At 58.2% G+C, this 16,906-nt stretch overlaps 4 protein-coding genes across 5 annotated transcripts; all 4 read right to left on the reverse strand.

Moving 5' to 3' along the window:
• Positions 1-37: 37 nt before the first annotated feature.
• On the reverse strand, positions 38-1,124 carry LHB (luteinizing hormone subunit beta). Of its 2 annotated transcripts, XM_065920709.1 has the most exons (3): positions 1,024-1,124; positions 550-717; positions 38-296 (listed from the first exon to the last, which is right to left on the reverse strand). In XM_065920709.1, the coding sequence occupies exons 1-3, from the start codon at positions 1,036-1,038 to the stop codon at positions 54-56; spliced, it is 426 nt and encodes a 141-aa protein (XP_065776781.1). In that variant the 5' UTR covers positions 1,039-1,124; the 3' UTR covers positions 38-53. The 2 variants fall into 2 exon arrangements, with proteins under 2 accessions (XP_065776781.1, XP_065776780.1); XM_065920708.1 differs by lacking the exon at positions 1,024-1,124 and having other exon boundaries at positions 550-822.
• Positions 1,125-1,896: 772 nt separating this feature from the next.
• On the reverse strand, positions 1,897-4,344 carry SAXO3 (stabilizer of axonemal microtubules 3). The gene is made up of 5 exons (XM_065919386.1): positions 4,192-4,344; positions 3,759-3,980; positions 3,497-3,658; positions 2,682-2,809; positions 1,897-2,278 (listed from the first exon to the last, which is right to left on the reverse strand). The coding sequence occupies exons 1-5, from the start codon at positions 4,342-4,344 to the stop codon at positions 1,909-1,911; spliced, it is 1,035 nt and encodes a 344-aa protein (XP_065775458.1). The 3' UTR covers positions 1,897-1,908.
• A 921-nt stretch (positions 4,345-5,265) lies between these two features.
• NTF4 (neurotrophin 4) lies at positions 5,266-9,076 on the reverse strand. The gene is made up of 3 exons (XM_065920710.1): positions 8,744-9,076; positions 7,563-7,686; positions 5,266-6,960 (listed from the first exon to the last, which is right to left on the reverse strand). The coding sequence occupies exon 3, from the start codon at positions 6,946-6,948 to the stop codon at positions 6,316-6,318; it is 633 nt and encodes a 210-aa protein (XP_065776782.1). The 5' UTR covers positions 6,949-6,960; positions 7,563-7,686; positions 8,744-9,076; the 3' UTR covers positions 5,266-6,315.
• Positions 9,077-12,800: 3,724 nt separating this feature from the next.
• Positions 12,801-15,481, reverse strand: KCNA7 (potassium voltage-gated channel subfamily A member 7). The gene is made up of 2 exons (XM_065926471.1): positions 14,859-15,481; positions 12,801-13,636 (listed from the first exon to the last, which is right to left on the reverse strand). The coding sequence occupies exons 1-2, from the start codon at positions 15,411-15,413 to the stop codon at positions 12,821-12,823; spliced, it is 1,371 nt and encodes a 456-aa protein (XP_065782543.1). The 5' UTR covers positions 15,414-15,481; the 3' UTR covers positions 12,801-12,820.
• Positions 15,482-16,906: the final 1,425 nt, after the last annotated feature.

The raw sequence follows: 16,906 nt of genomic DNA on the forward strand, positions 1-16,906 counted from the left end.
GCGTCTGCTGGCTCCCGAAGTTAGGAGGCATGGGAGGTTGATGTGGGGCATCCTTAGAGGAAGAGGATGTCTGGGAGCGGGGGGTGGTCACAGGCCAAGGGTTGGATTCTAGGACCCCCGCAGTCAGTGCTGCTGAGGCGGCAGGGCCCGCAGTGACAGCTGAGGGCCACGGGGAAGGAGACCATTGGGTCCACGCCAGGTGGGCAGCCGGGGAGACGAATGGAGGCGAAGCGCAGCTCGTGGTAGGTGCACACCCGCTGGGGCATGGGCGGCAGGATGGCAGGCAGCACCCGCTTCTGGAGGGCGGGGAGCTTGAGTGTCTCCGTGGGGCCAAGCTCTACCCCGAGCTCCCCCACTGCACCCCACAGATCCCAGACTCAGGCGTTCAGGGGACCCTCTGTGCTCTCCCTCCCACCTGCCCAGCCCGTTCCCCAGGCAGCAGGCCACCCTTCCACCCCCAGTGCCACTTCCGGTCTTCTATGGGCCTGGCCCATAGAATATTCTGCCTGGAGCTGACGTGGCAGCACCCCCCCGCCCTCGGCAGCTCACCATGCTGGGGCAGTATCCGGCGCAGATGCTGGTGGTGAAAGTGATGCAGACAGGGCAGGCCTCCTTCTCAGCCGCCAGGGTGGCGTTGATGGGCTGGCACAGCGGCCGCAGTGGCCCCCTGGAAGCCCACACCCCGGCCACGCCCAGCAGCAGCCACAGCAGCAGCCCCTGGGACAATGCCAGTGCCTCAGGCCCAGTCAGAGCCCTCACCCCACCCCCGAGCCCTGCATACACACGTTCAGGGACCCAGCTCCTGTGCCTGCCACCTTCCATTCAAGGATTTCCCATCCCCATCTCCAGGGACCCCAGACACCCCAAGACCTCAAGCCCCACCTGCTGTCCTCCTCCTGCCAGCGGGCCTACTGTTCTCCCCACACCCTTCTAGAAAGAGGCCTCCTTCACCAGGTCCCCGGACTCTCCTGCTTCCTGCCAGCTGTGGCCTGGATGGAGTCGCAAGGGGCCCTACAGCCTTACCTGGAGCATCTCCATCCTTGGCGCCTCGCTTGCTGTGTTTACCTGGTCTTATACCTGCAGGCTGTGGGGGCGGCAAGGCCACCGGGGGTGGCAGCATGGTGGGGTAACCTGGACACTAATCTCCCCGGGGGCGAGAGGCAGACAAGGTCAGGGAGAGGCAAGAGTGGCTCCATGGCGCACCCCTCCCCCCACCCCCTGAGTGGCTCCCGCACCATGAAGCAGAAGACACCCAAGGAGAAGGTGACTTCACGAGACTCAGTCCCCAGGTGCTAGGGAGGTCGTGGTGGGAGTACAAGAAATCAGACACTGGAGGCCCTCAGCTGTGCCGCTTGCCTTGTGAGCGCCTCTACCCATCACCAGGGGACCCGGCAGAGGCTGAAGCACCGCCCCCTGACAATTCTCCGATAGTGATTGGCTGCAGCTTCAACCCTGCTCCTCCGGCCAAAGCCTGAGTCCGACTTAGGAGGGGCGCAGCTTCAATATCGAATTCTGTGGCCAGAGGTAGTGGGGGTCCACTCGCACCGCCCCTCCAAAAAGGATTCAGCGGGAATCCCACCTGCCCCACACTCGGGCCCCAAAAACCAGGATGCCGGAACCAAACCCAGCAAAGGGCGTGACTTGGGCTCTATAACTCATCGAGTAAGATAAGCTGTGCCCCTTCGGCCGCAGAAGACATGTCTTACAACCTCAAGGTACATTTTCCAGGCTCAGTCCCGCCCCCGCAATCGAGTGAAAGTTAGATTCGCCCCGCCCAAGGGCCAAGATCTGGCTCGCCCTCAGATGGGCGGGGCCCTCCTAGCCCCGCCCAGTGAGCCCCTAGTCGCGGTCTTCCAGGCTTGGCCCTCGTCTCGGGGGCGTGTCCAGGGCGGGGCTGGCTGGTCTGATTCAGACCAACGCTGGCTTCAAGCTGCCGTAGTTGGAGTTCTCGGTGCGGTAGGCATGAGGCACACTGTAGATGCCTGACACGGGCTTCCAGTGGGGGCCGCCCCAGGGCAGCTCCAGCGGGCAGAAACGGTCCAACCGGCGGAGTGGGTGCAGCGGGAGGTTGTAGGATTCCTGAGCTAGAGTCAGCGCCCCGCGGTGCGGCACGACGGGCATCACTGGGCGGCCGCGAGACAAGCGGATTTTCGGCGGCTGGGGTGGCCGAGAGGAGGACGGACAGGGCAGCTGCTTCTGGCTGTGGCCACCGGCCTGGGGCATCTCCCCCAAGTTTGAGGTCATCGAATCCTTGCGAGGATAGCTTGACAACTCCTTCCTGTTGGGTTGGGGTGGAGGCAGGATGGGGAAGGCACAACTGGATCCTCGAGGACACATTTGTAGGAGTCTGGGACCCTTTAGGAGGCTTGGGACTGGGGAATTATCTGGGGACTCAAACCCCAAAAGAGGCCGGCCTTAGACCCTCAGGGTCATGCCCTCAGATCCGGAACTCTCTCTTGGGCCCTTTGCGGGCTCCTTGTTCCTGAGAGTTGACACTAAGTGAACCAGGGCGCTAAAAGAGGTAGGGGCTGGGTCTGAATTTCTGGTTCTTGCCCGCGCAGGGACTGAAGGCTGAGACTACTGAGTCAGAGAGGGGCAGTCAACGCTGGGGGGCTCGGCGTCCCACTAGCCTCTTCGGGGGTTGTGCAGGGGGACGGGGCCAAGCGAGGACCCAGGCTCACTTCGAATAGGGCCGAAAGTCCCGGGCCGAAGTGGTCAGATAGAGCTGATGGCGGTCCAGTATGCCCCGGTCAGAAATTGTGAAAGGCCGGCCGGCCAGCTCGGGGTTCTTGGTCCAAGGGATTAGAGCCTGAGGAAGATCGGGGGAGGAGGGATGAGCAAGAAAACCTTCATAACCCGTTCCATGCCCTGGCTGCCAGATTGAGAATTCCTCTTTGTTGGCTCTCAACAGCCCCTCTGAACCAGGCCCTGACACCCGCCCCCAGAATCAGAATCCTTGGTCAATTGCACGTCAGTGCACTTCAACTTCGCGCCCCAAGTCAAAACCCTTACTGGCCTCACCTCCAAAATCCAAGTATTCTGCCCGCCAAGTCCCCAGTCACTGAAAGGCCTCCCTGGCTCCTCCCCTAGACTGGTCCCGCGGCTGGAATTCAGCAGAAACCATTCCTCCTTACTTTACCCTAAGAGGAGAAGCCTGCCCTTTCTCCGGTACCAAACCCGCCTCAGAATATTCGAGCTCCGCCCACGAGTACTTTAGGTTGCGTAGCTCCGCCCCTAGCTCCTAGGCCCGCCCCAGGATTTACTAGACCCGCCTCAGAGCTGGGCTTTCGGGTTTCCAGTCCCCGCCTCCTCCCGGCTCCGCTTGTACAGTGCCAACTCCCTCCCCTAGTCTATGCAACTTCAGATTCGGTCCCATTCTTGCGCCCCTGGACTTAGAATTTCTTCTGACCCGGCCGGTTCCTAGCTTCTGAGCTCCCTTCCCCCGCCCCAGGCACTCAAAGTTCTGCCAGATCCTGCCACTGCGGTTCTCCGCTACCTGGGAAGGGCCCCCTCGGTGGTGGTCTGCAAGCTCTAGGGGCTGGGGCCCGAAGTAGGAGGTGGGGCCCCGGTCCAGGTCGGGCCAGCCGCCGTATTGCGCCTTCGTCTCACTGCACTGGTGCTTGGTGATCAGAGAGAGGTGCCAGCCGCGATGTCTGAGCTGAGAGAAGGCGAGGCGGGGGCCCAGCGTGAGGGTGCACGGGATTCCAGTGCAGCCCCCAGCCCTGTCTACCCCGGACCTGGGCATCCCGGAACCTTACTTTTTCTCCTAAATCCTTGATCCCCACAGTCCGGGTGGGGTTCGCAGGTTCTGGGGCCTTGGGCTGTGCGTAGGGCCCTCCGTGGGTCTTAGGCACGAGAGCTGAGCCCGAGGTTGTCTCCCATCTGCTGATGACCTCGTCGAAAGCCCAGACATGCAAATCCTGCTTTGCGGCTGGGGGCAGGGGCTCCGCGACCGTGGACTGAGCAGAAGGTGCGGGCCGTCAGCTGAAAGGACTCAGGAATCTGGTCAGCTCCCAGCCCTTCCTCCCGCCAGTTCCAGGTATCCGGGTTCGCTGGCGCCTCCTCTCTCGGCCCCAGACCCTGAGACCCTCCTCCTTCAGTCAGACAGGAGTCAAAGCCCCAAATCGCCCAAATCCAGCAAGTGTCTGGATCCCCAGTCTCCTCTTGGCCAAGAGGCTAGGGTCCTCTCACCTGCACAGTGGGCGGGGGGAAGGACACGGCCGGGATAAAGTGGTGGGCGACGCCACTGCTGGTGAGATGCCAGTTAGGCCAGTTGGGCACCTCGGTTCCAGAGATGGGGGACCATGGGGGACCGTAGCGCAGAGCTAGGGTCCGACCCGCCATGGTCCCACCCCTGCCCTGTAGCCTAGCAGGAGCAGGCTTGTTGTTGCTGTCGCCCCGGGTGACAGAACCCGCCCACCCTGAAGGCAGCCAATGGAGGGCCTATTAGTGTGTGGCTGGATGGATAGAGTAAGAGACCCAGGCATGGAGGAACAGGATTTTTGAGAGAGTGCAGAGTCCCCAAGGGGACAAAAGCTCAGAAAAATGGTGGAGGGAGACCCAGAAGGAGAGGAGGGTAGGAAGCGGGGGGAGGGAGAGGAATAGAAATTCAGAGTTTAGAATCTGAGACCCAGAGACGGGGCAGCAGAGAGCAAGGGGCTGAGACCTGGGGGCGTGTCAGAGACTCAAAAATAGAGAAACAGAGTGGAAGGAGGACAGACACCTAGCACATCAGGGAATTCACGAGAAACACCGGACCCCCCCCCCCCTTTCCTATAAGGTCCCAGCCTTCTTAGCTACCTCCTTCCTCTGCCAGGACAGCCCACCTCCAGCGGCAGAGGGGGAATGGGGGTGGGGTAACGATTTCCAGACTTCCCCAGGGCTCGCCCTCCCTCGCTGTGTGTGCTGAAGGAGTCAGCATCAGCTTCGACTTCTTCTGTCCTGCCTGCCTTTGATTTGGTTGAAAACTTCCACCTGGGTATGGGGGTGGGTGAAGAGGGAGGGACCCAGAGGGAAATACTTAGCAATAAAGAGGGGGATGTGGAAAGAGTTTTGATGAATGAGAAAAATACATACAAGAGTGAGTGAGAGACAGCGAGTGAGAAGCAGGGACAGAAAGAGAGCTAGTGACCCAGAGATTATGGGACAAGAATTTAGACAGCAACAGCAAAGGAGGTGGCAGAAGAGAGCAGGAACCACAGACCTAGAACACAAGATGTAGAAACAAAGGCAAAAATGCACGTGTGCCTGTGCGCGAGTGTGCACATGTGTGTGGCTATGGAGTGGTAATATATGAATGGGTGTTCTGAGGTTGTGGGGTCTACCTCTGAGTTCTCTTGTCTGTTCCTCACTTTAAAATCCTTTTGATCAAAGCCTCTGCCTCCTCAGTCCCCAGTCTCTTCCCACCAACCTGTTCTTCAGACAGGGGAAACTGAGGCTGCCTTCTGCGGCTGCCCCAGGATTCCACAGACCCCTTCATTCAGGCTTTGGGGCCACTTATCCTATTGGATTTTCCTGGCTCATTCTAGACTGATGAGCATCCAAATCTCCCCTGATCTCAGCCAGGGGGCAGGTCAATTGGTCAAAACCTCATGTCCTACTCAAGCTGGACAATGATAAGGTCTATTTCTTTCTGAGCATATTGCAAAGGCTGGGACAGGAAAGGGGATGGAAACCTGACTCCCCACCAAGGCCAAAATCTTAAGCGTCCTGACCTCTGGTCATTCAACCTTGCTTGTACTCCTGTCATAGGTAGCTCACTACCTCAAAACAGAGCATTCTAAGCACTTGCCCCATCTGACCAAATAAGGTTTCTTATTGAACCCCAGCTCCCAACTAGTTGCCTACATGTTCCAGTTTTTATAACCCCCCCCCACACACACAGTTTTATAATCCCACCAAGTATCCCCTCCTTGTCACTCTCTTTAGGTTGGACAAGGTGATGTCCTTTGAGATCACCTGGTCAGCAGCTTAGAAGCTGAGGAACTCTAATGGTCAAATCCACCAGAGTTGATCTGACAAGTTGTATTAGAGTTCATAAACAGTAGACACTCAGAAAATATTGGCTATTATCATCATCGTCATCATTTTTACCCTCAAGTTCATCCAGGAGAACTCCTATTCATCTTTCAAAACCCCCTTTGGTTTCACCATCTGTCTTTCCCAGAATGAGCTCTCAAAACCAGAGCCTTGTGATTTTTCTTGTGACCATTTGACAAGTTCCCAGACTGAGGCCCAGAGCAGCCAGGCTACTCCTGAGGTCTTTCAGCATCCAGCTCCTTCTTCCTCTACCTGCCCAGTTCCTGGGCCTGGCTCTCAGGCCCGGCCAGTCCGGCTGAGGAGCGTGCAGACACAGGCGGTATCAATTCGAATCCATCGCCAGCCCACACGGCCCTGGGCATCAGTGGTCAATGCCCGCACATAGGACTGCTTGGCCTTACACTCAGACACCCAGTGCCTCCGGTCCACACCCCGGCAGCCTCCTCCACCCCCACCAGGGCCACCTTCCCCAGCGCTGGCAGCCTTGCAGCGGGTTTCAAAGAAGTACTGGCGCAGGGGACTGCCACCAGCCGCAGGCACCTCGCCCAGCACCTCCACCTCGCGCCCACGCAGGTCCACAGCAGTCCGGCGGTCTGTCACCCAGCCGCTGACTGCGTCACACACGGCCAGCTCTCCACGGCGACTGGCTGGTGCTGTCTCGCTCACCCCTCGCCGGCTGCGGTTAGCTGGGCTGCCGGCTGGCTCCCCAAAGGCCCCAGACTCCAGCAGAAAGAGCAGAGGGGGCCCCGTGGGAGTACCCCTGGACAGGGCCACCCGGGGGGACAAGAGGTCCCACTCAGGGGCTGGAAACGGGGGCAGGGGTGAGGGTGGGGGGTGGGGCTCCATCGGGACACTGGGGAGGAGGAAAAGCAGGAGGATGGGGAGGGAGCCTGAGGGGTGGGGGAGCATCTCGCTGAGCACCTGAGGGTAGAGAGAGGGAAGCTCGAATTAGGAGGATGATAACTTCATGGGGGGACACATGGCGACTCCAGGGGCATCTGCATGACAGAACCACAGGTTCAAGAAGCTTGGAGGACTCCTATACTTTAGGACTTTGATAATGCCCAACCACTATATTAATCATAATTATTCTACTATGAGTATTAATAATAGCCACTAAAGGGGGAAATACAGGCTCAGAGAGGCTAGTAACTTGTACCAGTTTACACAGCCAGCAAATGCCAGAGGTGGGACTCAAAACATGTCCTAGCAACTCCACTCTGCCATCTTGCCTCTACAACCCCAAGGAACCCTATGTCCTGCAGCCTGGATGAGGTTTGAAGTTCCAAAATTTCTGAGAACGGTCATGCCCTGGAATTCCAGGGAGACCCAAGTTCAGCTTAAAACTGCCTGTAAGAAGGTAAGACACTTCCTCCCAGGTGAGGCTTTGGTTTCCCTGTCCATGAAACTGGGCCAGGGCTGGGAGATGCTGGTGGGGGCATAGATGCTGCACTTTCTCTAGAACATTCTGGAAGCCTGTGGGTTCTGGGAAATGACTGAGAAGCAGTGCGTGGTTACCGGACCTGTCAGCACCTCCTCCACCTCCGAGCTCTGGGGCTGGGGGCCCCCAGGCTCCGGGGGGCCCCTGTTGGGGACACAGGTGGCCCCCTCCTTCCTGACATCTCAGGAGAGGGAGGGGGCAGCCACCTAGAGGAAGAAGGGAACAAGCAGGTTAGACAGGCAGGGGGGGAGGGGGCCTGAACCCCTGAACACTCCACTTCTCAGTGTTCCTCTGAAAGTGTAGGGGGCCAAGAGTCAAGGCTGCAGCCCCTCCCAGAGGCCCCTGCTCTGCCCAGGTGATGGCTCCTGGATGGAAAGCAGATGAGGGGAGGAGAGGGGAGGGGAGGGGAGAGGCTGAGGATGAAGGAGGCTGGAAAAGATTACATCCTCCTCAGCCCATTCATCTCGCAGACGGGGCGGGGGCGGGGCTGGCCTGGACACCCGGGTCCCCGAGGGCCCACGCTTAAGAAGCCCTGGGTCCCCCTGGCTGCTTCCTGGAATGTTCTCTGCTCACAGGACAGGCCAGGGCCCGTTCAAGACGTCTACTGCACATACCTGGAGTGGCTGCCTGCCCTGGCTGGGAGATGGGGAAGTGAGAAGGGGAAAGTGTGAAGAGGTGTACAAGCTGACCCAGCCAGAGCCGGGAGCAGCGTGGGTTCCCAGCTGCTTCCTCCCTCAGACCGGGAGTCCTGGTTCCCAGGTGCCTTCTCCCTCAGACCTGGAGTCGTGGGTGCCAGCGGCCCCCACCCCATCCTTTGCAGGAGTCCAGGCTCTTGCCCTCTCCTCGCTCAGACCCCAAAGCCCCGCGCCCCAGCTCTCTCCTTCAGGAACACAGGTCGCCAGCTGCCTCCCTCAGATGCAGGAGTCAGGCGCCCCAAACCCCTCTTCCCTCGGACCCAGGAGTCCAGACCCCCAGTCCCGTCCTCCTTCAGACCCGAGAATTCTGGGGTCCAAGCCCATCCTTCCCAGGCACTCAGAAGCGCGGACTCCCCGGCCCTTCCTCTCCCGGAAAGTTTAAGCCTGGGGGTCGGGACTCCTGAGACCGCGCTGGGGGTCGCGGGCTGTCCGTCTCAGACGCTTCCCTCCTGCCTCAGTTTCCTCCGCCAAGCCCCGCCCCCGCCGGCCCCGCCCCCGTCCCTCCCTACCCGGGGGCCGGGCGACCCGGACGCCGGAATCCCGGGGGAGGAGGCGCGGAGGCGCTTACCTGGGGCGCCCTCCTCGGCTCCCCCGGCCGTCTCCCGCGCGGCGGCGGCTCCTCCTCCTGCTCGCTGGCTGTAGGGACGCCCGCTCGCCCGCCGGCTCCTCGCTGCACACGCTCCGGAGGGTCCGGGTCGGGGGCGGGGGCGGGGCGGCGCCCGACGGCGGAGGAGGGGCCGGGGGATCCCGCCTTCCACACGCGTGCCGAGACCTCGGAAGCAGGCCTGGCTCGCTCAGCCCTCAGCCCGCCTCAGTCCCAGGAGGCCAGGCGCCAGCCCCCACCTCCCTCCCTTCAAACTCGGGAGCCCGGGTCCGCAGCCCCCTCCTCCCCGCGGACTCGGACTCGGGAGTCCGGATCCGCACCCCTCCTCCCGCAGACGCCGGGAGTCTGGGCCCCCAGCTTCCTCCTCCTTAGGACCCCCCCAGCCCTTCATCCTCAGCTCCAGCCCCCTCCTCCCGCAGACCCAGGAGTCCAGACCCCAAACCCCCTCCTTCTTCAGACCCAGGAGTCCAGACCCCCAAGTCCCCTCCTCCCTCAAACCCAAGAGTCCAGACCCCAAAACCCCCCCTCCGCAGACCCAGGAGTCTGGGCCTGAGATTCCTTTGCATTCTCTTGCCAGTTCAGTGTCAATCCCCGGGCAGATTCCCACCCTCTGCTCTCATCCCCGAGTCTCTCAGGATCTCCAGGCCAGACATTAACCAGCTGGGCTCAGGGAGTGATAAGGCCCCGAGGCCCGGGGAGACGGTAGATGCGGGGGTCTCTCCCACATAAGTCCTCTCTGCTGGAATTTCCTGGGTGGGGACTGGGGAGAGGGTCTTGTCCTGAGTTTCAGATAAGAGAAATTCAAGGTATTCTAGGACTTGGAGACAGACAAAGATATGGTTTGGGAACAGAATGACCTGCCTGGAGAAAGTGAATAGTGACAGATGAAGGGAGATGGGGAGAAGAAAAGGGGACAGGCTCCCAGAGAGAGAGGGAGACACACACCCAGAGAGAGAGAAGGCAGAGACCCAGAGAAGGGACAGACACACCGAGGAAAGGAAGAGAAGCCCAGAGAAAGAGAGACCTTAAGACAGATGGAGATTCAGGCAGGAGTTAAGAGTCCCCCGCAGACTTAACTGCTTCACCCCTCCCCTGGAGCTATTTTCAGAAGGGAAACTGACACCTGCCTTGGTGTGTGTGTGGGGGGGGCAGGGGTCATCCCATACCCCTCCCCCAGCCTAAATATAGCATGGCAAGGTGGCAGGAAGGGTGTCCCCGGATTAGGGTGTTCCCCTCACCGCTCCCCATCCCGGGCCGAGGAGACGTAGAAGGTGGCTGCGATTGTTTATTGGGGTGGGGGAGGGGCTCTGCCCACAGGAGTGTCCATTGGAGTCACTTCCCAGACCTCCCCAGGCTCCCCCCATCCCTAAGTCCCCTACCTGCCCCACCCCCTACCAGAAGTCTATGGAACTTCCATTCTCCGATGGGGTAGTAGGGGTGAGTTGGCAGAGGGATGGAAGTTTCCGTCTCTTCCTCTCTCCGGGTCTCTGTCTCCCTCTGTCTGGGTCCCTGTCCCCTCTGTGTCCCCTGTCCCTCCCGTCTGGATCTCTGGCCCCTCCTCTCTGGTGTCTGCCCCCTTCTCTGGGTCTTTGCCCCCCCCCCCCCTCCCCGCCAGGCCGCTGCCCTCTTCTCTCCTCCTCTCCCTTCTCCCCTTGGGTGTCTCTGTCCTCTGTTCACATGTCTTTTCTTCTTTGGGTCCCTGTGCTGGGCTCCGTGCCTGCCTTGTGTCTGTCACTGCGATGGGGAGAGGGGGGTCTGTCTCCATTTCTGTCTCCAAAAGTGCCTTTCCCTCCCTTTCGGAGAGAAGTGTTAAATTATTTAAAGGTTACATTATTTTCGACCTTTATCAAACGCTTCCCACAAGCTGTACCTGCTTCTATCTCTCTGTGTAAAAAGGTGCTTGAATTAAATCAGGGCTTTCCAAACTGAATTTGTTAGCCGCAGACCAAGTTACCCAGAGAGATTCCATAAATGGTAGGTTCCCCTCAGACCAGTTCAAACCCTCTGATGTGTCACACTGATGCTAACTAAGATTTCATTTGAACAGAAAAGAAAGGGGTGGGGGGTGGGGGGGTCTCTAGCTAAAAATAACAACAACAAGTCTCTGTAAACCACTGGGTGGATTTTAATAAATTAATACAAGTACTTTGAATTAATACAAGTACCTGGCACATAGGAAGCCCTATATGTGTTAGTGATTTCACCGTCCTCCTCCTCCTCCAAATGCCCTTTTAGTACTGAATGATCTCTGACCTTGGGTAACCCCCTCCCCTCTGAGCCTCAGTTTCCTCATTTGTGAGAAATGAAGCTGTTAAGTTCCGGTGCTGATCAGCAGGCTGATGGGGACACGTGGGGTCAGGCAGCAGGCCACAAGTCCTGCCCCCCCTCCCCCAACTGGAACATTCCACACGACCTTGGGAAGCCACTCCCATGCTTTGAGATGCTAATTTCTCCCCAGGGAAATAAAGCGGGCCCTGCAGTTTGTCTGATACACTTCTTGAACTGCAGGAGAGGTGGCGTACCCAATTTGGAATCTTTGTGTGATTCTATGTGTGCATCTCTCTTGGGTTGAGGGGCACTGACTTTTTCTGCCTCTTTCCTTTTTGGTTCTCTTTCTCTGGGGTGCTCTGGTCTCTTTTTCAGTTCTAGGTTTCTGTCCCTCTCATTCTGAGTGCCTGACACCCGCCCCCTTGGGTCTGTCTTCCCCTCTCTCAGGATCTTTTTTCCCTCTTTGGATTTCCCTTTCTCTCTCTAGGTCTCTATATCTCCCCAGCTCTCTATCCCCCTCCTCTGGGTTTCTATCCCCCAATCAGGTCTGAACAGAGTACAGTTTCCACCCCTTTTCCCTTCCCTTGTGGCTCTGATCTCCATGCCTGGAAGCAAAACTCAAGCAGAAGACAGATAGAGAAGGGGTTGGTTTGAATGGCAAAACAAGGCAGGTGTATGGTAAACAGAAGGGGTAGCTACATCTTGCTAGTTCACCCAGAAGCCCTCCATATGACCAACTGAATCTACAGATACAGAACCTAGCTCTGCTCCCTCTTATAGTGATGACACTGAGCAAACCAGTTCAGTTGGTCTCCTAGAGTCCACACACTACATTTGCTCCTTGACACATGATTACTTCCTAGTGTTATTATCCCTAGGGCCACTAAATGCAAGCAAACCAACATGGCCCTAGAGACCTCATACATACATTGCAACTCAACCCATTCCTACAGGACTCAGCGAACACATCTTGATGTAACTCAGCTCAGTTTTACGACCCAAGTGAACCAGCCCTACAAGACTCACATGATTATACAACTCATTACAATCCAACTTAATGTTGCCCCAGAAAACTTCTAGCCACATAACGCTATGCAATTCAACATGACAGAACCCTGAAACACTCGTACACACTTACATTCCAACCCAACTTGACCTCATATGACCTAGAAAGCTCACATTCTATCACTTGACTCCGTGTGTCTACATGGCTCACAAGTTCACAGAACCTAAAATAACATGGCCCTAGGAGAATCACAAAGCCACTCAGTTTCCAATGTCTCAACTCAACTCCACAACACCATGCATGAACACACAATCAGTCCCAACAGTGCCATGGGTGACCACCTTACTTGATCCAACATGGCCCCAGGGGACTCATAAAACCACAGAACCCTGCACAATGCTGTTGGACAAGACTCCCAACCCAACCCAACCCAACATGGAACCAAGAAACTCACAAAACTATGTGACCAAACCTATCTCAACACTACCCCAAAAGGTTCCACAAGCATTGCACAACCCAGTGCAGTACAAACCAATGGAACCTCCATCTCAACTCAGTATAACCCATTGCCATTCACTGTCACCTCAGGAGGTACCCACAGGAGCTACCAATCCACAATTCAAGACCCAATAAGACTTAGTGTTCCCCAGTTCATTACCACTTAACTTAGTTCATCCTAGAAACAACACCCTCCCCCCAACTTTCCCCTCCTCCCTTCCCGCCCTCCCTCCAAGGAAATGTGAGGTCCTTCAGACCTCAACTGTCCCTCACACTTCGGTGACCATGTGTTTCCCAGGGGGGGCCCAGAGTGGAGGTGGCAGCTCAGACACCTCTCGATCCACCAAGCCCCCATTGACCTTGCCCTCCAGGGGGCCACAGGGCTGCGTGTCCACATGGCTGTACATCCCAGCCTCTTCGTCATCTGTCTCCCGGTGGTAAAAGTAGCTGAAGTTGGAGACAATGACCGGCACAGGTAGGGAAATGGTCAGCACGCCGGCGATGGCGCACAGAGAGCCCACTATCTTGCCACCCACAGTGACGGGTGCCATGTCTCCATAGCCAACTGTGGTCATAGTGACCACCGCCCACCAGAAGGATTCAGGGATGCTGGTGAAATGGGAGTCTGCCCGATCCACCTCGGCAAAGTAGACTGCGCTGGAGAAGAGGACCACACCAATGAAGAGGAAGAAGATGAGAAGGCCGAGCTCGCGCATGGAGGCCCTTAAGGTCTGGCCCAAGATCTGCAGGCCCTTTGAGTGCCTGGAGAGCTTGAAGATGCGGAAGACACGTACCAGTCGGATGACTCGCAGGATGGCCAGTGACATGGCTGGCTGGCCCACTCCCCGCTGCCGGGCCAGCTCGGTACCCAGTGCCACAAAGTAGGGCAGGATGGCCACGAAATCGATGAGGTTCATCACATTCTTGAAGAAGGCTGTCTTGCTTGGGCAGGTCACCAGGCGCACTAGCAGCTCAAAGGAGAACCAACAGATGCACAGAGTCTCCACCACAAAGAACGGGTCATCGAAGGGCAAGCGAGGCGGGGGTCCAGGCACTGGGCTGGAGCCGTTCAGCCGAGCCGGGAACTGCAGGGAGGAAGGGATTCAGGAAGGACCACGCCAGGGCTGGGACACACTGGGACAGCCATATTTGCGGGTTAAATATTCAACTACTTCTTTACAAATTGGCCAATAGCCGCTGTCTCCAGAACCCCGCTGACCCAATGGCAGAACCTTCCTTCCAGGACCCCAGGGATCATCCCTGTAAGGCTGACTTTATGATCCCTGATTCTTCACTGGCAGGGTCTCCTGAAACGATGCTTAGAGTGGAGCTCAACCTTGTCCCTTCCGAAATCCCGCCCCCAGCGTTGAATTTCCAGATAGGGAGGGTCCCAGCCCTGGCCTCATTCCCTTATGCCCTGCCCTCCCCAAACCCAGCCCAGACCGTGATGGTTAAAGACCTTGTCTTTAATGCCAAAACCCGGGCTCCTCCTCTCACTAACCTCAGTTCACCTTTCTTCACGATGGAGGCCTCTTACCCCAGCCCTCAGGCCCCACCCCTCTTATCTCCATCTCTCTAGGTGGCTTTCTTCAGATCCCAGACCTCAGTGCCTCCAGTCCATCCTTCCCATTGGTTACTGCCAGTCACACAGACGCCGATCTTTCAGTTTCTCCTTACCCCTCAGTTTTGATTTCTTAATAAACCTTTCCTCCTGCCCCCCACAGGCCGGGTTTCTCATCTACCTCAACGCTCGCCTTCTGATAAGGCAAGTCCTCGTATTCAGATCCTCAGATCCCGCCCCATTAAGCTATATACATTTCCCTTCCCCAGCCCAGCTTTTACTGGTAGAATCCCCTAGTCGGGCGCTGTCCCTGGGTTGCTCCCCCTCTCACAGCTTCCCAGGTGGCGCTAGCGGTAAAGAACCTGCCTCCCAGTGCAGGAGACTTAAGAGATCGACAGGGTCGATCCAAGGGTAGGGAAGATCCCCTGGAGAAGGAAATGGTAACCCACTCCGGTATTCTTGCCTGGGAAACCCCACGGACAGAGGAGCCTGGCTGGCTACGGTCCATAGGGTGGCAGAGTCGGACACCACTGAAGCATCTTAGCACGCACAGCCCCTCGCCTCCCATTCTAATTCATTTGGTTTTCCAACCCCAATGCCCTGCCCACCCACGGCCAGGCCCAACCCTCCTGAGAAGCCCCGCCTCCCAATGCCCCTTACCCCACCTTATGATTGGCCAGGACCCCGTGGACGCGACTCACCTCCTCCCAAACCCCGCCCCATCACATTCAGGCCCCGCCCCTTACCGGGCCAGCGGCAGCCACCGCGGCGAGCCCCGGGTTGTCGCGGTCGTCGCGAAAGTCGGGCAGCGTCTCGAGGCAGAAGACGACGATGGAGACGAGGATGACAAGCACCGAGACGACGGCGAGCACGCGCGCCGCCTGCGAGCTCTCGGGGAACTCGAAGAGCAGCCAGAGTTGGCGCGCGAAGGCGTGGCGGGGCAGGGGGCGCTCGGTCGGCAAGGGGCAGCCCTCATCCTCGCGCAGGCGCGCTAGCGCCGCGCCGCCCAGCCCGTAGAAGGCCACCTCCTCCAGGAAGATGTCGAGCGGCACGTGCGCCGGCCGCCGCAGCCGCCCGCCGGACTGGTAGTAGTAGAGGACCGCGTCGAAGCTGGGCCGATGCCGATCGAAGAAGTACTCGCGGCGCGCGCCGTCGTAGAAGCGGCTGCGGCGCACCGGGTCCCCGAGCAGCGTGTCCGGGAAGCGGCCCAGCGTGCGGGCCCGGGTCTCGAACCGCAGCCCGGCCACGTTGAGCACCACCCGCTCGCAGCAACCGCAGGGCGGCGGGCACCCGGGCTCCATGGCGCGCGCAGCCCCGGCGACCCGCGGACGGACGTGTGGCCCCGACGCCCGACCCGGCCCGGCCCGGCCCCGCCTCGGCCGCCGCCGCCGCCGCCCCAGCCTGGTGTCCGGTGTCCACGCGTAAAAATAGCTCGGCCGCGAGGCCAGGGCGCGGGGGAGGGGGCGCCGTGACCCCGGCAGGGCAGAGGGCGGCCGCGCGCCCTCTGCCGGGGCGCCCGCCCTTCTGCCTGGCCGCCGCCGCAGTGGGGTTTCTCCCGGTTCATTCCGCCCTCGGGTCCGCTTTCTCTCCGTCTCCCCATCTCCTGAGACCTCTGTTCTGCGGCCCTCCGGGTTTTCGTGTGTGTGTGTGTGTGTGTGTGTGTGTGTGTGTGTGTGTGTGTGTGTGTGTGTGTGTGTGTGTGTGTGTGTGTGGTCTATTTTTGTTTTTTCGTCTTTTTTTTAAATGAGCATCTGAACGCCTCTGTTTGGAGTCACAGATTTCCATCTCTCTCATTCTTTTGTGTGTGTGTGTGTGTGTGTGTGTGTGTGTGTGTGTGTATGTGTGTGGTCTATTTTTGTTTTTTCGTCTTTTTTTTAAATGAGCATCTGAACGCCTCTGTTTGGAGTCACAGATTTCCATCTCTCTCATTCTTTTGTGTGTGTGTGTGTGTGTGTGTGTGTGTGTGTGTGTGTGGTCTATTTTTGTTTTTTCGTCTTTTTTTTAAATGAGCATCTGAACGCCTCTGTTTGGAGTCACAGATTTCCATCTCTCTCATTCTTTTGTATGTCTCTGCTTCTGGCTATGTCTTTGCTTTGGGTCTCTCTGATCTCAGGGATGTATCTCTGAGTTATGTCTCTGGGTCATTTTTCTCTGGATTTTTGCCGTTCTAGAGTCACCTGTGTCTGGGGATTCCTGGCAATCTGTTTTGGTCTCTCCGTCTTCAGTTTGATTCTTGTATCACTATCTCTCTTTATTTCTTGTTTCTCTTGGTCACTGTCTTTCATCTCTGCCTAGGTCTCTCTCCTTCTTGTCTCTCTGGCTCTCTTCTCTTATTATCTCTTAGGTCGCTGTGTCTCTGTCCCTGGGATTCTTAGGGGCTCCCTTTCAGCTAGCTTTCTTTCCCTGTCTCTGAATTACTGCAAGTCTCTGTCTCAGGGCTTCCGGACCACAGAGCCTCTCCGGAGTCATACGTCTGAATCTCTCTCTGACCATCACTCTAGGTTGGCTCGGCCACTGTCCTGGTGGTTGCCCCATCCTGGGGACGTTCCAGCAGCCGCTCATGGGCGTGAGCCCCCCCACACCAGATCCCCTCGCTCTCCTCTCCCACCCCCACCCCAGGGTCTCTACCTGGCTTCTCTGCCAGGCTTCCTGAGCCCCAGCAAGGCCCGAGCTGGGGCCCTGAATAGTGCTAAAGAACGCCGGGCCTGCCAGGAACAGGTGGGGGGTGGGCTGAGGAGATGCCGCAGGGTCACTCGAAGGGACCAAAGGACAGACCGACGATGGCCTTCCAGCC

The sequence above is a fragment of the Muntiacus reevesi genome, chromosome 2 (assembly GCF_963930625.1).
Source record: "Muntiacus reevesi chromosome 2, mMunRee1.1, whole genome shotgun sequence".
NCBI classification, from domain to species: Eukaryota; Metazoa; Chordata; class Mammalia; order Artiodactyla; family Cervidae; genus Muntiacus; species Muntiacus reevesi.

Excerpts from the sequence above, each read along its gene's own strand:
- LHB (XM_065920708.1), bottom strand. The coding sequence starts at position 822 with ATGGAAGGTGGCAGGCACAGGAGCTGGGTCCCTGAACGTGTGTATGCA. Across the intron at positions 297-549 it reads CCGGATACTGCCCCAGCATG|AAGCGGGTGCTGCCTGCCAT; the intron begins GTGAGCTGCCGA and ends CCCGCCCTCCAG.
- SAXO3 (XM_065919386.1), bottom strand. The coding sequence starts at position 4,344 with ATGGCGGGTCGGACCCTAGCTCTGCGCTACGGTCCCCCATGGTCCCCC. Across the intron at positions 3,981-4,191 it reads TCCCCCCGCCCACTGTGCAG|CGGCCCGCACCTTCTGCTCA; the intron begins GTGAGAGGACCC and ends CCTTTCAGCTGA. Across the intron at positions 2,279-2,681 it reads GACTTTCGGCCCTATTCGAA|GAAGGAGTTGTCAAGCTATC; the intron begins GTGAGCCTGGGT and ends CCAACCCAACAG.
- NTF4 (XM_065920710.1), bottom strand. The coding sequence starts at position 6,948 with ATGCTCCCCCACCCCTCAGGCTCCCTCCCCATCCTCCTGCTTTTCCTC.
- KCNA7 (XM_065926471.1), bottom strand. The coding sequence starts at position 15,413 with ATGGAGCCCGGGTGCCCGCCGCCCTGCGGTTGCTGCGAGCGGGTGGTG. Across the intron at positions 13,637-14,858 it reads CGGTGGCTGCCGCTGGCCCG|TTCCCGGCTCGGCTGAACGG; the intron begins GTAAGGGGCGGG and ends TCCTCCCTGCAG.